The sequence below is a fragment of the Ceratotherium simum genome, chromosome 6 (genome assembly GCF_057802395.1).
Source record: "Ceratotherium simum simum isolate JZ-2026a chromosome 6, ASM5780239v1, whole genome shotgun sequence".
Classification (NCBI taxonomy): domain Eukaryota; kingdom Metazoa; phylum Chordata; class Mammalia; order Perissodactyla; family Rhinocerotidae; genus Ceratotherium; species Ceratotherium simum.
Window position 1 is genome coordinate 6,025,240 of NC_141905.1, and position 16,270 is coordinate 6,041,509.

Genomic DNA, 16,270 nt, shown 5'->3' on the forward strand with positions numbered 1-16,270 from the left:
AGCCAACAACACAGCCGGGTTCCTGTGCCCTAAGAGGACTGGGGTCATGGACACTGGGGGTGTGGGCGACACAGGGAGGGGCCCTACCAAACACGTCCCCACGGGAAGAGCACAAGTGTCGAGGTGGGGCTGCAGGAAGCGGACTGGGTGGTCTCGGGGAACCTGCTGCCCATCCATGCTGTGGCCAGGAAGTGGGGGCACTTCATGCCTACTCAGCGCCCTTCCCCACTGGGCTGTGGGAGCCAGGGGGTGAGTGGAGGCTCAGAGGGAGAAAGGAGGGTCACACGGTGTGTAGCCAGAGGCCAGGGCACAGGGAGGCCCTTTGTGCGCCCCTGTCCCAGCTCCTCCACCTGGCCTTGCAGGAGCCCCCGGATGGGGGTGTCCGGGGTGCTGGTGAGTAGCCGGGCAGCCCAGTCCAGTCTGAGAGATTGGCTACTCTTGCCTGATAGGCCTGCATGGCCCTGACCCCTGCCCTACCTGGGACGCAGGTAGCAAAGGCACCCCCTTCTCTGCCCACCCCCACCCCAGATGTACACAAACACAACACCGCAGGCCTGAGAGCACCCAGCCGGGGCCGCCCCTGTGGGTGGGCAGGGCAGCGAGTGAAAGAGGGACAGAGATGGATGAGGATGTGTCCAGCCTCCTGTGGCCCCTCCTGGGAGGGCAGGGGGCAGGAGGGGAGGGTTGAGCCAGAAGGGCCCAGGGGACCTGGACCCTGCTGCCCCACCCTGGGGAAGGTGAGGGCCCGCCTCCGCCCTCCCTCCCTCCCACCCCCCCCACCCACCCCCCTCCCCCAGGCTGGCTGGGCTCCCACAGGCCGGCCGCTGCATCATCAATATTTCATTGGCGTCAATAAGAGGCAGCAGCGGGGACAGCAGCTGCAGTAGCACTCGCGCCAGCTCCAGCCACAGCTCAGCCACAGCTCGCTGAGGAGTCAGACTCCTGTCCCTGCCCACCACCATGGACGTCTTCAAGAAGGGCTTCTCCATCGCCAAGGAGGGCGTGGTGGGCGCCGTGGAGAAGACCAAGCAGGGGGTGACGGAAGCAGCTGAGAAGACCAGGGAGGGTGTCATGTATGTGGGTGAGTTTGGGCGTGGCAGGGCGGGGCGGCTTGGTGCCCGGAGGCCAGGGTGCCCAGTCACCTTGGGTCTGACCTTGTCCCCCAGCCCCAGGGAGGCATTTTCGGAGGGAATGAGGACCTGGGTGTTGAGTAAGGGTCTCCGGGCCCTGGAGCAGCCCTACGCTCCTGCACACACACGTGTCTGTTTGGGCCTCCTCAGGGCCCCAGGGGATTCTGAAGCAGGGCAGAAAGGGGGGTACTCAGCTCTCAGACACACCTGTCTGTGCACACACAAATGCACTCACAAACGCACCCCAGCGTCCCCCTGCCCTGGCATCACCCACGGGCCCCTTGACACAGATAAGAAGCCACGCTGAGCCTGGAACCCCTATGGGCTGAGCAGGCAGGTGCCCAGTAGCCGGGCCACAGGTCCCCACCCCACTCAAAGGGAAGGAGTGGGGCTGGGGAGATGAGACCCAGGCTCAGTGTCCTGTCAGCCCCATCCCCCTCAGCTCCCTCCGAAGATGAGGCCGAGTTGATGACTCAGCCCTCACGGGCCCTGTCCTGCTGCTGCTTCCAAGACCCAGGCCATACCCAGGCAGGGTCCGGACCCTACCTCAGGCCTGGTCTCCCTCATCCCCCCATCCTGTCCTGTCTGCTTCCCATCCGTCCACTTCCTCCAGACACAGCAGGAAGCCTTTGAAGGGATTGCCGCCCCTAGATACCATCCTCGCTGGCTCCCAACCCAGCAGCTTGTCCAGATGTTCTGTCGTGTGTCTGCCTGACCACTCCCCTCCCAACTCTGGGAGGAGGGGGCCTGGGCTGACGCCTCCATTTCCTCCCCAGGAGCCAAGACCAAGGAAGGTGTTGTGCAGAGTGTCACCTCAGGTGAGGAGCCCCAGCACCAGAAGACGAAGCGCTGGGACCTCCAGGGACTTCTGTACCCTGGGGCTAAAGGCTCAAGCCCAGGGCACTACTTACCTCGTAACTGGGGTCCCAAGCTGTCCATTGTCCATGGAGCCAGACCCCTCCAGAACCTGAGGTTAGACCCCGGGCGGGCCACCCCCATCATCATCAGAGCTCCCCTACAGTCAGAAAGGGTGCAGCCTAGGTTCCCCGGTAGAGCCAGAATTTTGAGTGCCCTGGGAAAGGGCTGATCTGCCCTGACTCGGGCAGGCCAGGCCTGGTGGGGAGGGGTTAGGACCAAGGCCAGCTAGAGTCCTCCCACAGTGGCTGAGAAGACCAAGGAGCAGGCCAATGCTGTGAGCGAGGCCGTGGTCGCCAGCGTCAACACTGTGGCCACCAAGACCGTGGAGGAGGCGGAGAACATCGCAGTCACCTCTGGAGTGGTGCGCAAGGTGAGCCCGGGCCCGGCCCCGGCCCTCAGACCAGCCTCATTCTTCCCCCGCCCCCACCCCACCCCTGCGCGCAGTGTGGCCGGAGGGGAGGAGGCATTGTCCCCCAACAACTGTCGGAGACTTAGGGCCTGGTCTGTGCTTGGTGTTTCATGCCCGTTGGCGCCTGGAATCCCCACAGCAGCCCCTGGAAGGGGGCAGTTTGGGGTCCCACTTGAAAGTGAGGCTCAAAACCACGCCCTCTTGCTGGTGCTCAGCATTTAGGAGGTGCCCCATTCTACTAGGGAAAGCAGAGTCTTGTGGGCCCCATGTGGTGACAGGCAGCCTCCCCGGCAGTGGACAACAGGCCAGAGCTGCCCAGTCACCGCCTCCTGGCGTCCAGCCTGGTGGGCTGGCACCTCCTCCCAGGAGGAGCAGGGAAGCAGCGCCCCCTAGTGACAGAAAAGCAGTGAGGGTTCCAACCCTGCCCTCCACCTCCGCCTTTGTGAGTGTGTGTATATGTGTTGTGTGAGTGTGCACAGGAGTGTGCCTGTGTGCAGCCCGGCAGCAGAGAGCCAGGAGCAGTGGGGCCCTCCCAGGAGGGGGAGGCCGGCTGGGTGAGCTGTCCCAGCACCCACCACAGAGCAGGCCCTGCCTGAAGCATTTTACACAGATTAACTCATTTAATCAGCTCGTCAGCACAAAATCTCATGAGACAGGGCGTGGAAATAAGGCCCAGACAGACGAAGTAATGTGCCCAGGGTCCCGTGGCTGGTACCAGTGAGCCTGCAGTTCCGAGGGCAGCCCGGCCCCTGAGCCCGTGCTCTGAAAGAGAGATTTCATCGTTGGTGGAAGGTCATGCTGGAAGTGGCTTCCTACTGGGGGGGTCGGGTACAGGCCACTCAGGGTGGAGTCCGAGGTGGCCAGCATGGAGAATCTCTGCTCCCGGGAGTGGGTGAGGGCAGGGGAGGGGGCCTCCTTGCCCCTGGTTCTGGGGGCAGCAGGTAGGCGTCTGCTTCCAGGGCCAGTCCAGGGTCTCCATGTCCCTGGAGCAGGCAGCTGCTCCCTCTCCCAGTTCCCAGCTCTGCCCCTTCCTAGCTGTATGACCCTGGGAAGCTACTCAACCTCTCTGGGCCTCCCTGTCCTCATCTGTAAAGCAGGGAGTGGGGGGATGAGAGCATCCGTCTCCCTGGGCTGTGTAATGCTGCAGGGAAATGGCCCTCATGATGCAGTTACACCTGGCTCAACGTGAGCACCCAGCAAAGGGAGGTGACCCTATCCTCATCATCATCAGTGCTCCTGGGCAAGAGATGCCAGGCCCTTCCCTTCCTCACCCCCAGCCAGAAGAGGGCCTGGGGTGGGGCCAGGCTGCCCCTGGGCCTCTTAGAGGGAGCCCAGGCACTCCTCTCTGACCTTTGAGGAGGGCTGGTGAGCCCCTGGAGCCACTCCAGGCCCTGGGGTGGGGGTGGCTGCCCCAAAGGAAACACTTCCTGGTGACACCCAGAAACCAGTCACAACTTACCCTCCAGTGAATTGTAGAAGAATGCAGCGCTGTCTGTCTAACTGCTCACACCGCTGGCCTCACGTATCCACCGTGGGGCAGCAGGACAGGCAGGTGGCCACCCACCCTTCACCTGGTGAGCCTGCCCCAACTATGGCTGACATAGATTTTGGTACGCCTTTATGCCCCACGGGGCAGTCCGCCAAGGGGCAGGATGGCCCTGTGGTAGCACAGAGGTGGCAGGACCCTCCAGAGGTAGATGGTGAGAGCAGGGCTGATCACTAGCTGACACATGACCACCTCGAGGCAGGCCCCCATCTCAGGCAAGTGTCCAGCTGGATGTAGGGGAGTAGAAGGAGACGGGAGGTAGGACAGGATTGTATAAACCCTGCTGGCCCTGACCAGACCAGCCTGAGCCCAGAGCCCATCCAGGAAGCACAGAGAAGGAAAGAAGGAGGCACTTGTTCTACTGGGGATAGGGATGGGCCTGGAGCAAGCCAGACTTGATCTCTACAAACCTCACTCCTTTGAGCTGGATACCCACCTCCCTGGCCTCAGGGCTGGGGTGTGAACAGAGATGACACGCCTCTCCTCCTAGGGCTGTTTGGGGGCTCACAGGACAAGGGTGTGTGATCACGTGATTCAGGGACACTGAGGGTGGTGTCAGGCCTAGGGCTTCAGGGGCCACTGCCCACCCCCCGCCCCCAGGCTCCCTCATCGAGGAGGCCCAACCAAGGGCTGCCCAGAGACTTGGCATCAGCTTGGGGAGAGGTGAAGCTGGGCTCCAGGGTACTTCGTACCCCCAGAAGGCCTTGGCATCATCAGAGAGAGCCCCTGCTGTGGGTCCTTACATGGGGCTCTGTCACCCCCAACATCAGTCTGGTCCTCACAACTCCCTCCCCTCAGGCCCTCCACATACAGCAAGTGATGAGGGCCTGTGCTCATCTTCGAGGCCAGGGTGGACGAGGCCTCACCTTCCACATGGTCCCACATCCCCTTTGCTCCCCTACAGGAGGACCTGGAGCCAACTGCCCCCCCACAGGAGGACAAGGCAGCCAAAGTGGAAGAGGAAGTGGCTAAGGAGGTAGGAGGTGGGCTCCTGGGGTCCACCGGGGGTCTTTGGGCAGCCTCTTTCCCTCCCAGAGGCCCCAGGAGCCTCTTGACCTTCTGCAGCCCCCTGCACCCGAGTGTGAGTCCCCCTCATGAATGACCCCTCAGGGCAGAGGGCATAGATGACTCCTGTCCCCACACTACTCGGGGTGGCCACTAAGGGGTGGGGGTCCAGAGCTGTGTGTGAAGGTCACTGTCTCTCCCAGGCCAGGAGTGGGGGAAACTAGAGGGCTGTAATCGGCTGTGGAGCCAGGAGAAACGCCCCTGGCTTGGACGCATCCCTTCCAGCATGAGGAGTGCCCGGCCCTGGACTGTGACCTGCGAGGCTGCCTGTGGTCCCCACACCTACACGCCGCTGCCCACGGGCCTGTCCTCCCGTGCTGCTGCCACCATATTCACCTCCCTCCCCTCCTGCACTCTGGTCTTTCTGACCCACAGATGCTGCTGTGAATTTTTTTTTTTTAATGATTCCAAATAAAACTCAAGTCCCCACCTTTGGCCACACCTCTGGCCATACCAGCCCGTGCTTCCTCTCTATGCTGCCTCGTTCATGAAGAAGCCCCTGGGCCCTCTCGGAGACAGGCGCTGGGCCAGCCTGTGGACAGATCAGGGGAAGCAGGGCCGGGCCCAGGTACCCTACAGGGACACACTGGGCATTTCTAGAACCTGCAGAGAGCAGACTCTGCCTTCAGGGACCCCCCCCCCCCGCTACCCCCACCAATCCCCGCACCATTGCCTTTTAACATGGAGGAAACCGCCCTGCTTTTTGGCAACCCCAGCCACCCTCCAGGACACGCCGTCCACAGGAGCGCGACACCCTTATGCCTCCAGGTTTCGAGATTTAGCGCACCCTCAGGGATGGACCCCGCTGACACAGGAGGTGGGGATGGGCCTCCTGGGCCTTCCTGCCGTGTGTGTCCTTGGCTCCAGTGTCCTTCGGGGAACAGGGACACCTAACAACCCTCCTTGGAACAGATGATAACTTCCAAAGATGTGAAGTCTAACCCGTAGTGAGGACTCCTCGTGTCCTCCTCATCCTCCTCGGCAGAGAAGGACATGACCCCAGGGCTCCTCCCGCCAGGCCCCACCCAGCCTCGAGCTCCCCACCAGGTCGGAGCTGGGCTTCCCTCGCCCTTCACCGATAAGTCCTGTCAAGTACCATTAGAAAACACAACAGCTGAGATGCAGGAGAGTAAGGCTCCACCTTGAGAGAAAAATAGCAAGAAAGGAACATTTGTGGAGCTTCTCCCAGGCCTCAGCCACTGTTCAGAGCTCTTCGCCTCATTTAATCCTCAGAGCAAACCTATTGGGAAGAGTTGGCATGATCCCAGTTTCACCGAGAATGAACTGAGAACAGAGAGGTTAAATAACTTGCCCAAAGGCACAGAGCTAGGACGCACAGGGACTGGGCAGATGTCCAGGTGGCCTGGCTCCAGAACCTCCCAGTTGACTCCCATGCTCTGCTGCGGCCGCCCAGACTGCGTGGGCTCCAGGTTCCTTACGGCAGATGCCACTACCCCCAAGGTTTCAAAATAACCCAGGGGCTGAGCTGGTCGGTGTCCCACACGAAGGGCTGTTGGCAGATGCCCCAGAGTATTGTTCAGAGGTGGCTGAGCAGAGGCCAGGGTTCCCTCCTCTTAGACACCCAGACAGTTTGGGCTGAGAGCATGTAAGTGACTCACCCAAGGCCTCCAGCCCTGGGTGTCAGAGCCAGAGTCCACACCTGACTGCAGACACTGCCCTGTCCACACCACCTTCCCATCTTGCCTCTGTGGTGGGGAGCAGGGGTGAAGGGCAGCCCAGGGGGCTGGGAACCCAGTCAAGCACTGCTGAACTGGGTTGTATCCCAGCCTGCTGGCCATGGCATCCATTGCCGAGGAAGCAGAAAGGAGCAGGGGGCTGCTGGTCCCCCAGCCCCCCAAACCCTACTGTGGGAGGAGTGAAGGGTCTGGAAGAGGCCCAGGGCAGTCAGGGGTGTTCCTGCTCCCGGTCCCAGACATTTGCATGTCAGCAGGCCTATGCATGCCCCAAGAGGAGTCCACCTGGATCTGGGTATGCCTGAGAGGCCTCTGGGCTGTGAGAGAGAGCAAGAAGGAGGCGGGCCCACTCAGGTGACTGGGGGGAGGGGGACACCTAGACCTGGCCCCTGGTGACAGCACCTCCCCAAACTCCCAGTGCCCCCTGCCCCTACTGAAGGAGTCTGGAGGGTCCTGTTACCGAACTAGGTCCGTTTTTGTCCGCCGCCCAGAAAAGCAAACACCGCGACGACAAAATTGCAGAGAGATGGTTTAATCACAAGGCAGCCAAGTGAGGAAAATGGGAGAACCAGTGTCAAATCTGCCTCCCTGAAAATAGGGACTCAGGGATATTTGTGGGATAGGGGGCAAGGTGGTCTGAAGTGTGGAGATAGATGATTGGAGGTGAGGAGAGGTGAGGTAATTGATGATCTGCGCAAGCGTAGTCAGACTTCATGCTTCTTCAAAGGACGCATGTTCACAAAATGGCAGCGTTGGCATGACCCGAGGGTGGAGTTTTTAGCCTCTTGATGTCAAAAGGTCACTTATCGGACATCTGCGCTGGCCCAGTTGATGGGTTGGTGGTCTCAACCGGCCTGAAGTGGACAAGGGGCTCTAATTCCTGAAAAACAGCTCAAACACCCATTACCATGGTGACCCAGGCTCCAGGGAGATGTTATCTATAGGAACCTAGTGGGAGTCAGATAGCATGTTGCCCAAACATCACAGTTAACAATGGGCGGGAGGGCTGGCCCCATGGCTTAGCGGTTAAGTGCGTGAGCTCCGCTACTGGCGGCCTGGGTTTGGATCCCGGGCGCGCACTGATGCACCGCTTCTCCGGCCATGCTGAGGCCGCGTCCCACATACAGCAACTAGAAGGATGTGCAGCTATGACATACAACTATCTACTGGGGCTTTGGGGGGAAAAAATAAATAAATAAATAAATAAATAAAATCTTTAAAAAAAAACAATGGGTGGGAGAACTACTAAACGCTACAATCAGTGATTGCAAAAAGGATAAAAACATTTAGTTCCTAGCTACTTAATCATCAACTGCTGTTTGCAGGTTTCAGTCCCTGCTGCTTGTCCCCCACCCTAGACACATACTCAGGGCCTGTTCCTGGGGTCAAATGTCAAACACCAAGTTCTGCCCAGGAACCTCTTCCCCACCCACAGGCACCTGCAGTGTGCCCTTTGCCTTTAAACTCCCTACTTCGCACTCTCAGCCCCGTGGGGCTGCATCTGACTTCCCTAGAGAAGTAAGGGCCCCTTCTTATCCCTCTCCTGACCTGAGAGGCCCCGGGCGCCCTGCCCCCTCGTGAAGGGCCCTTGGCTGTGTGTTGGGCACCTTTCAGCCCATTTAATCCTCACAGTATCACTTCTAGGACATTCTGTTATTGCCCCCCCCCCATCAAGGATGGGGACATTGCGGCTCAGAGAAATGAAGGGACTTGCCCCAAGGAGTATTTGAACCCAAGAGGTCTGACTCCAGTGTCTGCTGCTTTAAAGCCACTCAGCTGTCTCCGTTTTCACCTGCTAGGCCCCGGCTGTCCCTCCCATAGAGGCTGCTGTCTCTCGGTCTTGCTCCTTGCCCACTGGGCCTGGCGCCAAATAACACCGGCAGCCCAGCGAGGAGCTAAGTGAGCAGTGTAAGAGGCCTTTCTGGCTAAAGGGACTGGTGCTACGGGCGGAATTCAGGAGAGCAGGCAGGCCCAGGGCAGGGGCCGGGCTGGGCTCCCCGCAGCGCCTTTGTGCTCCCGGCTGGAGCAGGCTGGAGGCCGCGAGGGGCGGGGCGGGGCGGGGCCGCCGCTTTGTTAGTGCGCGCTCGGAGTCGCCTCCCCCTACCTGATTTCAGCTCCTGCTCTTTCCTCTAGCCCCGGGTTGACCCTATCGCCGTTTCACCATTCCCTACGCGGGGTGTGTGTACCTCACTTTCTTCCCGCCTCCCCCTCCCCACCCACTATTAGAGGCAGGAGTGGACCTGCGGAGTGGACCTGGGTGGGCGGGGGGCTTCCCAGAGCTCCAGAATAGGGGAGACTCCAAAAGTGATGCAGAGCCAGGCCGGGAGAGAATCCGAGAGCAGCACTAGAGCGTCGCTAGCGGCGCGGAGACGCACAGGGCGGGTGCGGCGGTGGGCTCCAGGCTCCGAAGCCGGACTCCGGAGTGGGAGAGCGCCGGGAGCGGTGGGGGCCCCACCTCGCCCGGGAGTGCCAAGAGGTTGTGTCTCCCGGGTCGTTTTGCTGTCACCGGGACGCCTGGCTCCTCCACTCACGCGCTGGTCTCTAACCCCCTCCCAGCGCCCCCGGGTCGTCACCACGCCCCGAGCGCACCCGGTCCCGGGCTAAAGGTGACCTGAACGGCCTGCCGCTCGGCAGCTCCCTTCTTCGCTGTGTGGCCTGGGGTGCCTCCTGCCCCACTCATCGGGCTTTGATGACCGACAGCGGTCTCCTGGCCTGGGCCGGGCGCACACGGACAGCCCTCTCCGTTACTCCCCCTCCACTTCGGGCGGCATCGTCCCCAGAGGCGCGCCGGTGATCGCCCTCTACAGGGGGGGATTTTACCCTCTCCTCCCCACCACTGCGCCCTCCGGGGCCCACTGGCCGCTGGGCAGATGGCCAGTCTGCAGTGTCCAGGCCGAATGTGTGGGCACAGGCGGCTGGGAGGTTTCAGGGCCCTAGGGTTTATAGCCCAAGACACGGATTCGAGTCCCTGCCACGTGAGTTTGGGTGAAACCTAACTCGCCGTCTCTGTGCCTCAGTTTCTTCCTATAAACTGGTTAATAACACCCATTTCACGAGTTGCTGAAAGATTGTACGGAAGGCTGTAAGGCGTTGGGCAGCGCCGGGCACAAGGTAGATGCTCAATAAAAGGCTACTATTATTAATTTCAACTCCAGCCTGGAGATGCCAACCCAGCGCTCACCGGCTGGGGGATCCTCACGGTCGGGGAGAGAGGGGTCAGGCCGACGGGGTGAGGGGAGGTGTGTGCGTTCCCCTACAGCCCCCAACCCCTCTCTGGAGCCCTGATCCAACCCCTCTGCAGCCCCTAGCTCCTTTTTGGACCCTGGTTAGGGGCGCCACCTTCCCACCGCTGCCCGCCTGAGGCCAGGATGTGCTCCCGGGCCGGCGGAACCTGGAGCGGGGCCCGGTCACTCCCAGAGCCTGTCTGCTGAGAACCGCCCCGCGCCCCCCCTGGCCCCCCTCGGGGCGGGCCGGCCCTGGGGCGCCTTAAAAACCGGAGCTGACACTTCGGTCGCCGCCGCGGTGAGCAGGATCCGACGTCGCTGCGGTTACCCTTAACGACCTCGCAGACCCCCCACAGCCATGGCCAGCAAAGGCTTGCAGGACCTGAAGCAGCAAGTGGAGGGAGCGGCCCAGGAAGCCGGTGAGGGCAGCGCGCGACCTGGGGCACCTGCGGGGCACCCGGCTGGAGGCACAGGGGCAGACGCCGAGGGTCTGCGCAGCCCGAAAGTGGGCGGGCGGCTCAGGCTCGGAAGGGCTCCCCTGAGATGCAGGGACCCGGCAGGACGCCCACCCTGACCAGTCCCGAGGATGATGCCTTGAGGGAAGTCGGGGAACAGCGGCGCCCCAGGAGCCCGGGCCGCGCTTTGGGCATTGTCGGAGCCAATCTCGGGAGGCTGCGCGGGCGGGGAGCGGCCCCACCCCGGTCCTTAGGGGAGGATGCAAGTCCGCGAGAGAGTGGGCTCTGCCATCCCAAGACCCACCTCTGACCACTGGGGTCTCCGCGCACAGGACGGGATGGGGTGGGGAAGGGCTCCAGACCCCACGGGCTTTGTTTTGAATCTTCCTCCCCGCCCCGACTCCGGAAAATAATAGTTTCCTTACTTTTAAGTCCTCATCCAGAGGGTCTTCCCACCCTCACCCTGCAGGGCAGGCCCCAGCCTCAGTTTCTCCACCTCCACTTCCCGCCTCCTCAGACTGAGCTGACAGTTGGGGGTGGGGCGGGCTAGGGCGTAGGGGATGTGCTGTGAGACCCCTGGGCCCACCAGTGTCAGCTCTTCCAGTGCCCAGCTCAGCCTCCCTTGGGACTGCAGCTCCCAGTCTGTCCTGCACATGTCCTACTCAACAGACAACACCCAAACCAACCCCCTTCTTCACCAGTGCCCCAGGGAAAGCCAAGAGTCCCTATCCCTGTCCCACCTCTCTCCCCCTCCACAAACATACTACCAGGAAGCCTCTGTCTACAAGACCCTTCCTTCTAGGCTTCACTTTCCCCATCTGTAAACTCCTTCTGAAAGGCTCCTTCTCTTTGGTCCTGACTGGCTATGTCAGACAAGGACCTCTGTCTTGGGGCCTCTGTGAGCAGCAGGTCCAGGGCCTCCCTGACCCCCCACTCCTGTCCCCCAGGGTGTAAGGCAGGCCCCTTCCTGTTCAGCAGCAAGGATGAGTCAGATCTCTGCAGGCCAGAGCCACCTGTCTGCCCATGCAGCAGGGGTCCCATCTGAGCCCCGGGAAACCATGTTCACCACAGGCACAGAGCTCTGGTCCAGAGGGGGTGGCCTGACCCTGGAGGCTTCACCTCCTTTCTGCACTTCATTTCCTAAAGCCTTAAGCTGCCTGCCCACAGAGGCACTGGCATCATTGCTTGTGTGTCCTCTGGGGCAGGCACAGGAGGGAGGAGGTGGTGAGGGGACCTTGGAAAGTAGAGGCCCAGGGCACGAAAGGCGGGAATTCAGGCAGCTGAGCCAGCCTTCTGGCGGAGAAGTCGTTAAAGAGGGCAGCGTTCTTCCTGGGCCATGCCCAGCAGCAGCAGCCACAGCCCAGATGCCAGCTCCAGCCTGGCCCTGCCCTGCCTTCCTTCCTCTGTGGAATTTTCTCAGCAATCCTGGAGATGGGAAGGGAAGCAGGCCAGAGGGGAGGGGCCTACAGCTATAAATAAACAAGAACACCCCAGAGGCATGGAAAGGGCTCCTGCTCGTCACCGACTGGGCGGCCTTGGTCAAAAGACTTACCTTGATGGCATCTGCCCCTTGGGCCTGTGGGACAGACTACTCTAGAGAACAGATGTGGGGGGCAATGGTGGGGTCCCTGTGGCCGATGGTGCCTCAACGGAGGCTAAAGGCCACATCTCTCTGTTCCAGTGACTGCGGCCGGAGCAGCGGCTCAGCAAGTGGTGGATCATGCCACAGAAGCAGGGCAGAAAGGTCTGTGGGGGCTGGCGGGCAGGAGGGCGGTCAGCCCCAGCACTCTCCCCACACCACCCAGCCCTTGCCCACGCACACCCTTTCCTCTGCATCCCCTCTGCTCACACTGCCCCAGGGCCTGCTTCCTGGGGAGGGAGACCCAGGCCAGGCTCACTCCGCATAGCTCTGGTTCCCCAGGGCCCTGCCCTCACCTGCCCTCTCCTTTCCATCCCCAGCCATGGACCAGGCGGCCAAGTCTACCCAGGAAACCATCGACAACACTGCTAAGCAGGCCTCTGAGACTTTCTCAGGTCTTGGGAAAAAATTCGGCCTCCTGAAATGACAGAGGGGAGACACGGGTGACTCTCCTCCAAGCCCTGAGCTCTGGTCAGCGGCTGCCCCCTGGCCTCAGCCTCATTAAAGCACGTGTTCCTACCCTGTGTCCACTTCATGCCTCCCCACAAGCTGGGCCCAGCCGTCCCTTGCCAAGAACAGAGCCCCCATATCCAGAAACCCAGCCCCCACACCAATAGTCCTGGCACTCCATATTAGGAAACCTAGATGGACTGTTCGAGAACTTGTTTCCCATCGTCCCAACCGCGTATCCAGACGTTCCCTTATCCGAAGTTCAAGCCCCATCTAGGTACATGACCCTCCCCCGCACTATTCAGGAGCCAGCCCCCTCCCCCATCCCCAAAACGCTCCCCCAGCTCCAGGAATCCAGCCCCTCCTAGGAGGGGGATACTCCGTCCCCAGATCCTCGAGGGGGCGAGGGGCTCCAAGGGCCGGGGCCTCAGGAACTTCTCCCCGCGAGCTGTGCCGGATGGCTCGGAGCCCCGGAGCATCTCCAGCTGGGCGCTGGGACCTCAGGAGGCGGGAGTTCTTGGGGACGACGCGGAGTCTCAGGGGCGAGGCTTCTGACCCTCGTCCACCCCGACCCCGCCCGCAGGCTGTTTATGCGCCGGCCCCACCCGGCCGTGAGTCACCGGGCAAGGCGGGAAGGGCGAGGACTCTCCTGGAAGGCCCGCGGCAGGGCCGACTCGCAATGTCGGGCGCGGCTGCCAGGAGGAGCCCCGCCCACGGCACGCCCCCTGGGGGGGGCCTGCGCCGCACGGGGCCGCGCACGTGGGCGGGAAGCTCGGGGACGGGCAGCGTGCGTGCGCGCGAGACCCCGCCCTCGAGCACTCTGTGGTCTGGGAGGAAGGGCGGCATTTTCTTCTGGGAAGTACGCAGATGGACTAGGGTTCCAGCAAACCGAATTCCCGCCACCCCTCAGCATGTGCCCGCGCACGCGACACCAGCCCTGGGGACGCCCTGCAGATGGGTGACTCACAGTTGCCACCGGATAAGGCCCAGCCGTGGCGCCGGGCGCTGGCTCCTGCGGCCCCCTTCATCCGAACTCCCTGCCACACCCCAGCTAGTGAGGCCCCGTTCCCCTTCCCACCTCCACTCCTAATGATAGTGCTCTCTTTGGACGAGCACGTACGAAGTCAGGCCGTTTGTTTCACAAATATTGGTTACGCGGAGCTTCCCAGCGACGGGGAGATTGAGAGGAAAAAGCATCGTCTTTCCCACGCTGACAAGGCTGGCTTCCTGGGAGGCCTTCCACGGCCTGCCGGCAGAGGGCGCTGACCGCCGCCCCCGCCCCCGTCCGTCCGTCCGTCCCACCCCCCCACCCCGCTCCAGCTTAGGTCTCGCTGAGGGTGACGATCTGCACAGGTGACCTTTCCCTTCTGCAGTCTGAGATCCTTCCCAAGCGGACAACAGGTCTCCTCACCCCCAGCATTTCTTCTCCCACCCTTACCCCAGTGCCATGCTCAGTTCCATGCTTGGTTCCTTGTTGCTGACTGTCCCCCAAAGAAGGCCTCCCCTAGTCTGCACAATGGGCCACGGCTGCTCCCTCTGGCCCAAACAGAAGGCCCTTAGACATCTAGGGCACTCTGGTGGCACTTCCAGCATCTCCAGGAGCTCCCTGCCTCCAGGAGCGGATGCCAGGGTGGGCAGAGATCCCCTGGGGCTGTACCGGGAGGTAGAGCTGGACTGGCGGAGCCCTCCCATCTTTTCTGGTGTGCATCCTTCCCCTGCGTGTCCCAGGGAGAAATCCTAACTGGGCCAACAATCCGTCTTCATCCTGTTCTCCTGAGTGATTGCCAGGTCTGGCTAAGGAGAGGAGAGGTCAGGCCTGAGGGCCAGGGGGCTAAGAAGGAGTCCCTCTTCCAGTGGACATTTTTGTGGCTGGAAATGATGCTTAGAACTGTGGCAGCCACTTGTAACCACAGAAGGAACAAACCTAAGGAAAAGCCACTTTGCTGATCAGGGCAGAGCAGAAATGTAGAAAGAACCTGGGTCCTGGGTTCCTTCACTCAGTCTGTAAATTAACCAGTTCTACAGCTGCCGCATGGCTAGGGGAGAGCCGCTGTTTCCTCATTGTTGGAGCTTCTGTGCCTTAGGTTTTCTGTTGCAAACAAAAGCTTAAATCCTCTCGATGTTACCTGGATGCCAAGGTTCTGCACTTGTCAGCCTCACCTACCTCCCCAGCTTCTTCTCACAACACCTTTCCCAGGGGAGCCTAGAGGGGCCCAGGCCTGTCTCCATGAGGTTCATGAAGCTAGTTGAGCCCAGCGGGGCTGAGGAGAAGGCAGCTATGGCCACCACACCTTTTGGGTTCTCGGTTAAGTCTCCAAAGATCAATTCTTCCATCAGCAGTTCCCCAAATCCCCATTCCCCTACTGCCAAACACAATCACTAACATTGCATTTGGTTCCCCTTGTGGGCCTGCATTTGCGGTGGAGGGCTTCTCCTTAAATGGATCTCTCTGGATGGTGTCCCTTTCTCCCGTCTGCCCCTTGTCACTGCTCCTTTTAAGTCAGTAGGATGAGCGTCCTTTGAACTGGTGTCTGTGCTCTTATATATGTTGAAACATTTACCACTTGGCTTCTCAGCTCTGATTCCCATCGAATTACAGATGAGACAAACGGCAGCGTTTTCTACTTTCCATCTCCTCTTTTTTTGTTAGTTGTCTCATTTCTACTTTGTGAAAACATGTAGCATTTACATTCCATTCCTCTCCCCAAGCCACACCTTTGTTTTGTCTTAGATCTGCAACTGAAGGTGTTAAAAGCTCTCTGCCATTCCTTTTGCTGAAGTATTTTCTGCTGCCTCTAGGTTGGTTGGAGTTAGTCCTCTAGAAGTTTCCTCAAGAATGAAATATTTACAGATGAACTGAGAAGACATCTGGGATCTGAGTTAATAATTGTTGTAGCTAGCCCCCTTGGGTTATTGCAATGCATCCATGAGGGTTCATTGTGTTCTATTTTTGTGTATGGCATTTTCTATTTTAAAAAGTCAAAACAGAAATAAAAAGGAAGGACTCGTGTGAACAGTATTCTGAGTTCTTAAATGTGTGGTATTGTTGGTCTATAACATTAATACTTTATCCTTGGCTGGATTTGAAATTTTCAGTTCATGCATTTTCCCTTGAGTGTCTTCTAGGTGTGGCTTCACCGCCTTCTGGCACAGAAGGTTGAGCAGTCCCTGGAAATCTGATTTCTAATTCTCTGGAATTTCTAATAAGTGACTTGATCTTTCTGGTTGGCTGTCTTTCTTTATCTGTAAAGTACAATACTTTTTCTAGGGTTTGTCTCAGTGATGATTGTTCTGGTTCAGTTTTCCCTAGAATGCAATTTGCTCTTTTAATATTGATTCTAGATTTCTTTTATTTCAGGAACATTTCTTAATTGTATTTTTAAATATTTGCTCTATTCCACTGTTTGCTTGCTTTCTTGGAATCCCGATGATGGGCCTGAAGTTCTTTTCTACCTGGTTTCCACATCTGCCATTGTCTCCCAAACACTATGTATCTCTTTAATATGATTCCTTTTTTTTTCTTTGCTTTTCTTCATTTCTGTTCCATAGGCACCTACTGGGGATCCTTATAGTTTCATCTTCATTTCTACAATGGTTTGTTTTATCTTTTTTCTTCTATTTCATTCTTGAGATATGTAAGTTCCTTTTCTGCCTGCTCCTGTCCTCTGCCATCTCTCCCCAGAATTCTGTACCTCTGTTTTGCAGTCTTCCAGCTTTGTTTAAGGTCTTATTATTATTTA

The 16,270-nt window shown here is 59.5% G+C and overlaps 2 protein-coding genes across 2 annotated transcripts; both read left to right on the plus strand.

Moving 5' to 3' along the window:
* The first annotated feature begins 842 nt into the window (after nucleotides 1–842).
* On the plus strand, nucleotides 843–5,500 carry SNCG (synuclein gamma). The gene is made up of 5 exons (XM_004432466.3): nucleotides 843–1,081; nucleotides 1,907–1,948; nucleotides 2,291–2,418; nucleotides 4,908–4,979; nucleotides 5,212–5,500. The coding sequence occupies exons 1-5, from the start codon at nucleotides 961–963 to the stop codon at nucleotides 5,230–5,232; spliced, it is 384 nt and encodes a 127-aa protein (XP_004432523.1). The 5' UTR covers nucleotides 843–960; the 3' UTR covers nucleotides 5,233–5,500.
* A 4,584-nt stretch (nucleotides 5,501–10,084) lies between these two features.
* Nucleotides 10,085–13,118, plus strand: ADIRF (adipogenesis regulatory factor). The gene is made up of 3 exons (XM_004432467.2): nucleotides 10,085–10,405; nucleotides 12,123–12,185; nucleotides 12,401–13,118. Exons 1-3 carry the CDS (start codon nucleotides 10,345–10,347, stop codon nucleotides 12,505–12,507), a joined length of 231 nt encoding a protein of 76 aa, XP_004432524.1. The 5' UTR covers nucleotides 10,085–10,344; the 3' UTR covers nucleotides 12,508–13,118.
* Nucleotides 13,119–16,270: the final 3,152 nt, after the last annotated feature.

What these genes read in the sequence shown, in the direction of transcription:
- SNCG (XM_004432466.3), top strand. Translation starts at nt 961, where the DNA reads ATGGACGTCTTCAAGAAGGGCTTCTCCATCGCCAAGGAGGGCGTGGTG. An exon ending in GGAGGGTGTCATGTATGTGG is followed by an intron (nt 1,082 to 1,906) that starts GTGAGTTTGGGC and finishes TTTCCTCCCCAG; the next exon opens with GAGCCAAGACCAAGGAAGGT. An exon ending in TGTGCAGAGTGTCACCTCAG is followed by an intron (nt 1,949 to 2,290) that starts GTGAGGAGCCCC and finishes GTCCTCCCACAG; the next exon opens with TGGCTGAGAAGACCAAGGAG.
- ADIRF (XM_004432467.2), top strand. Translation starts at nt 10,345, where the DNA reads ATGGCCAGCAAAGGCTTGCAGGACCTGAAGCAGCAAGTGGAGGGAGCG. An exon ending in GGGAGCGGCCCAGGAAGCCG is followed by an intron (nt 10,406 to 12,122) that starts GTGAGGGCAGCG and finishes TCTCTGTTCCAG; the next exon opens with TGACTGCGGCCGGAGCAGCG. An exon ending in CACAGAAGCAGGGCAGAAAG is followed by an intron (nt 12,186 to 12,400) that starts GTCTGTGGGGGC and finishes TTCCATCCCCAG; the next exon opens with CCATGGACCAGGCGGCCAAG.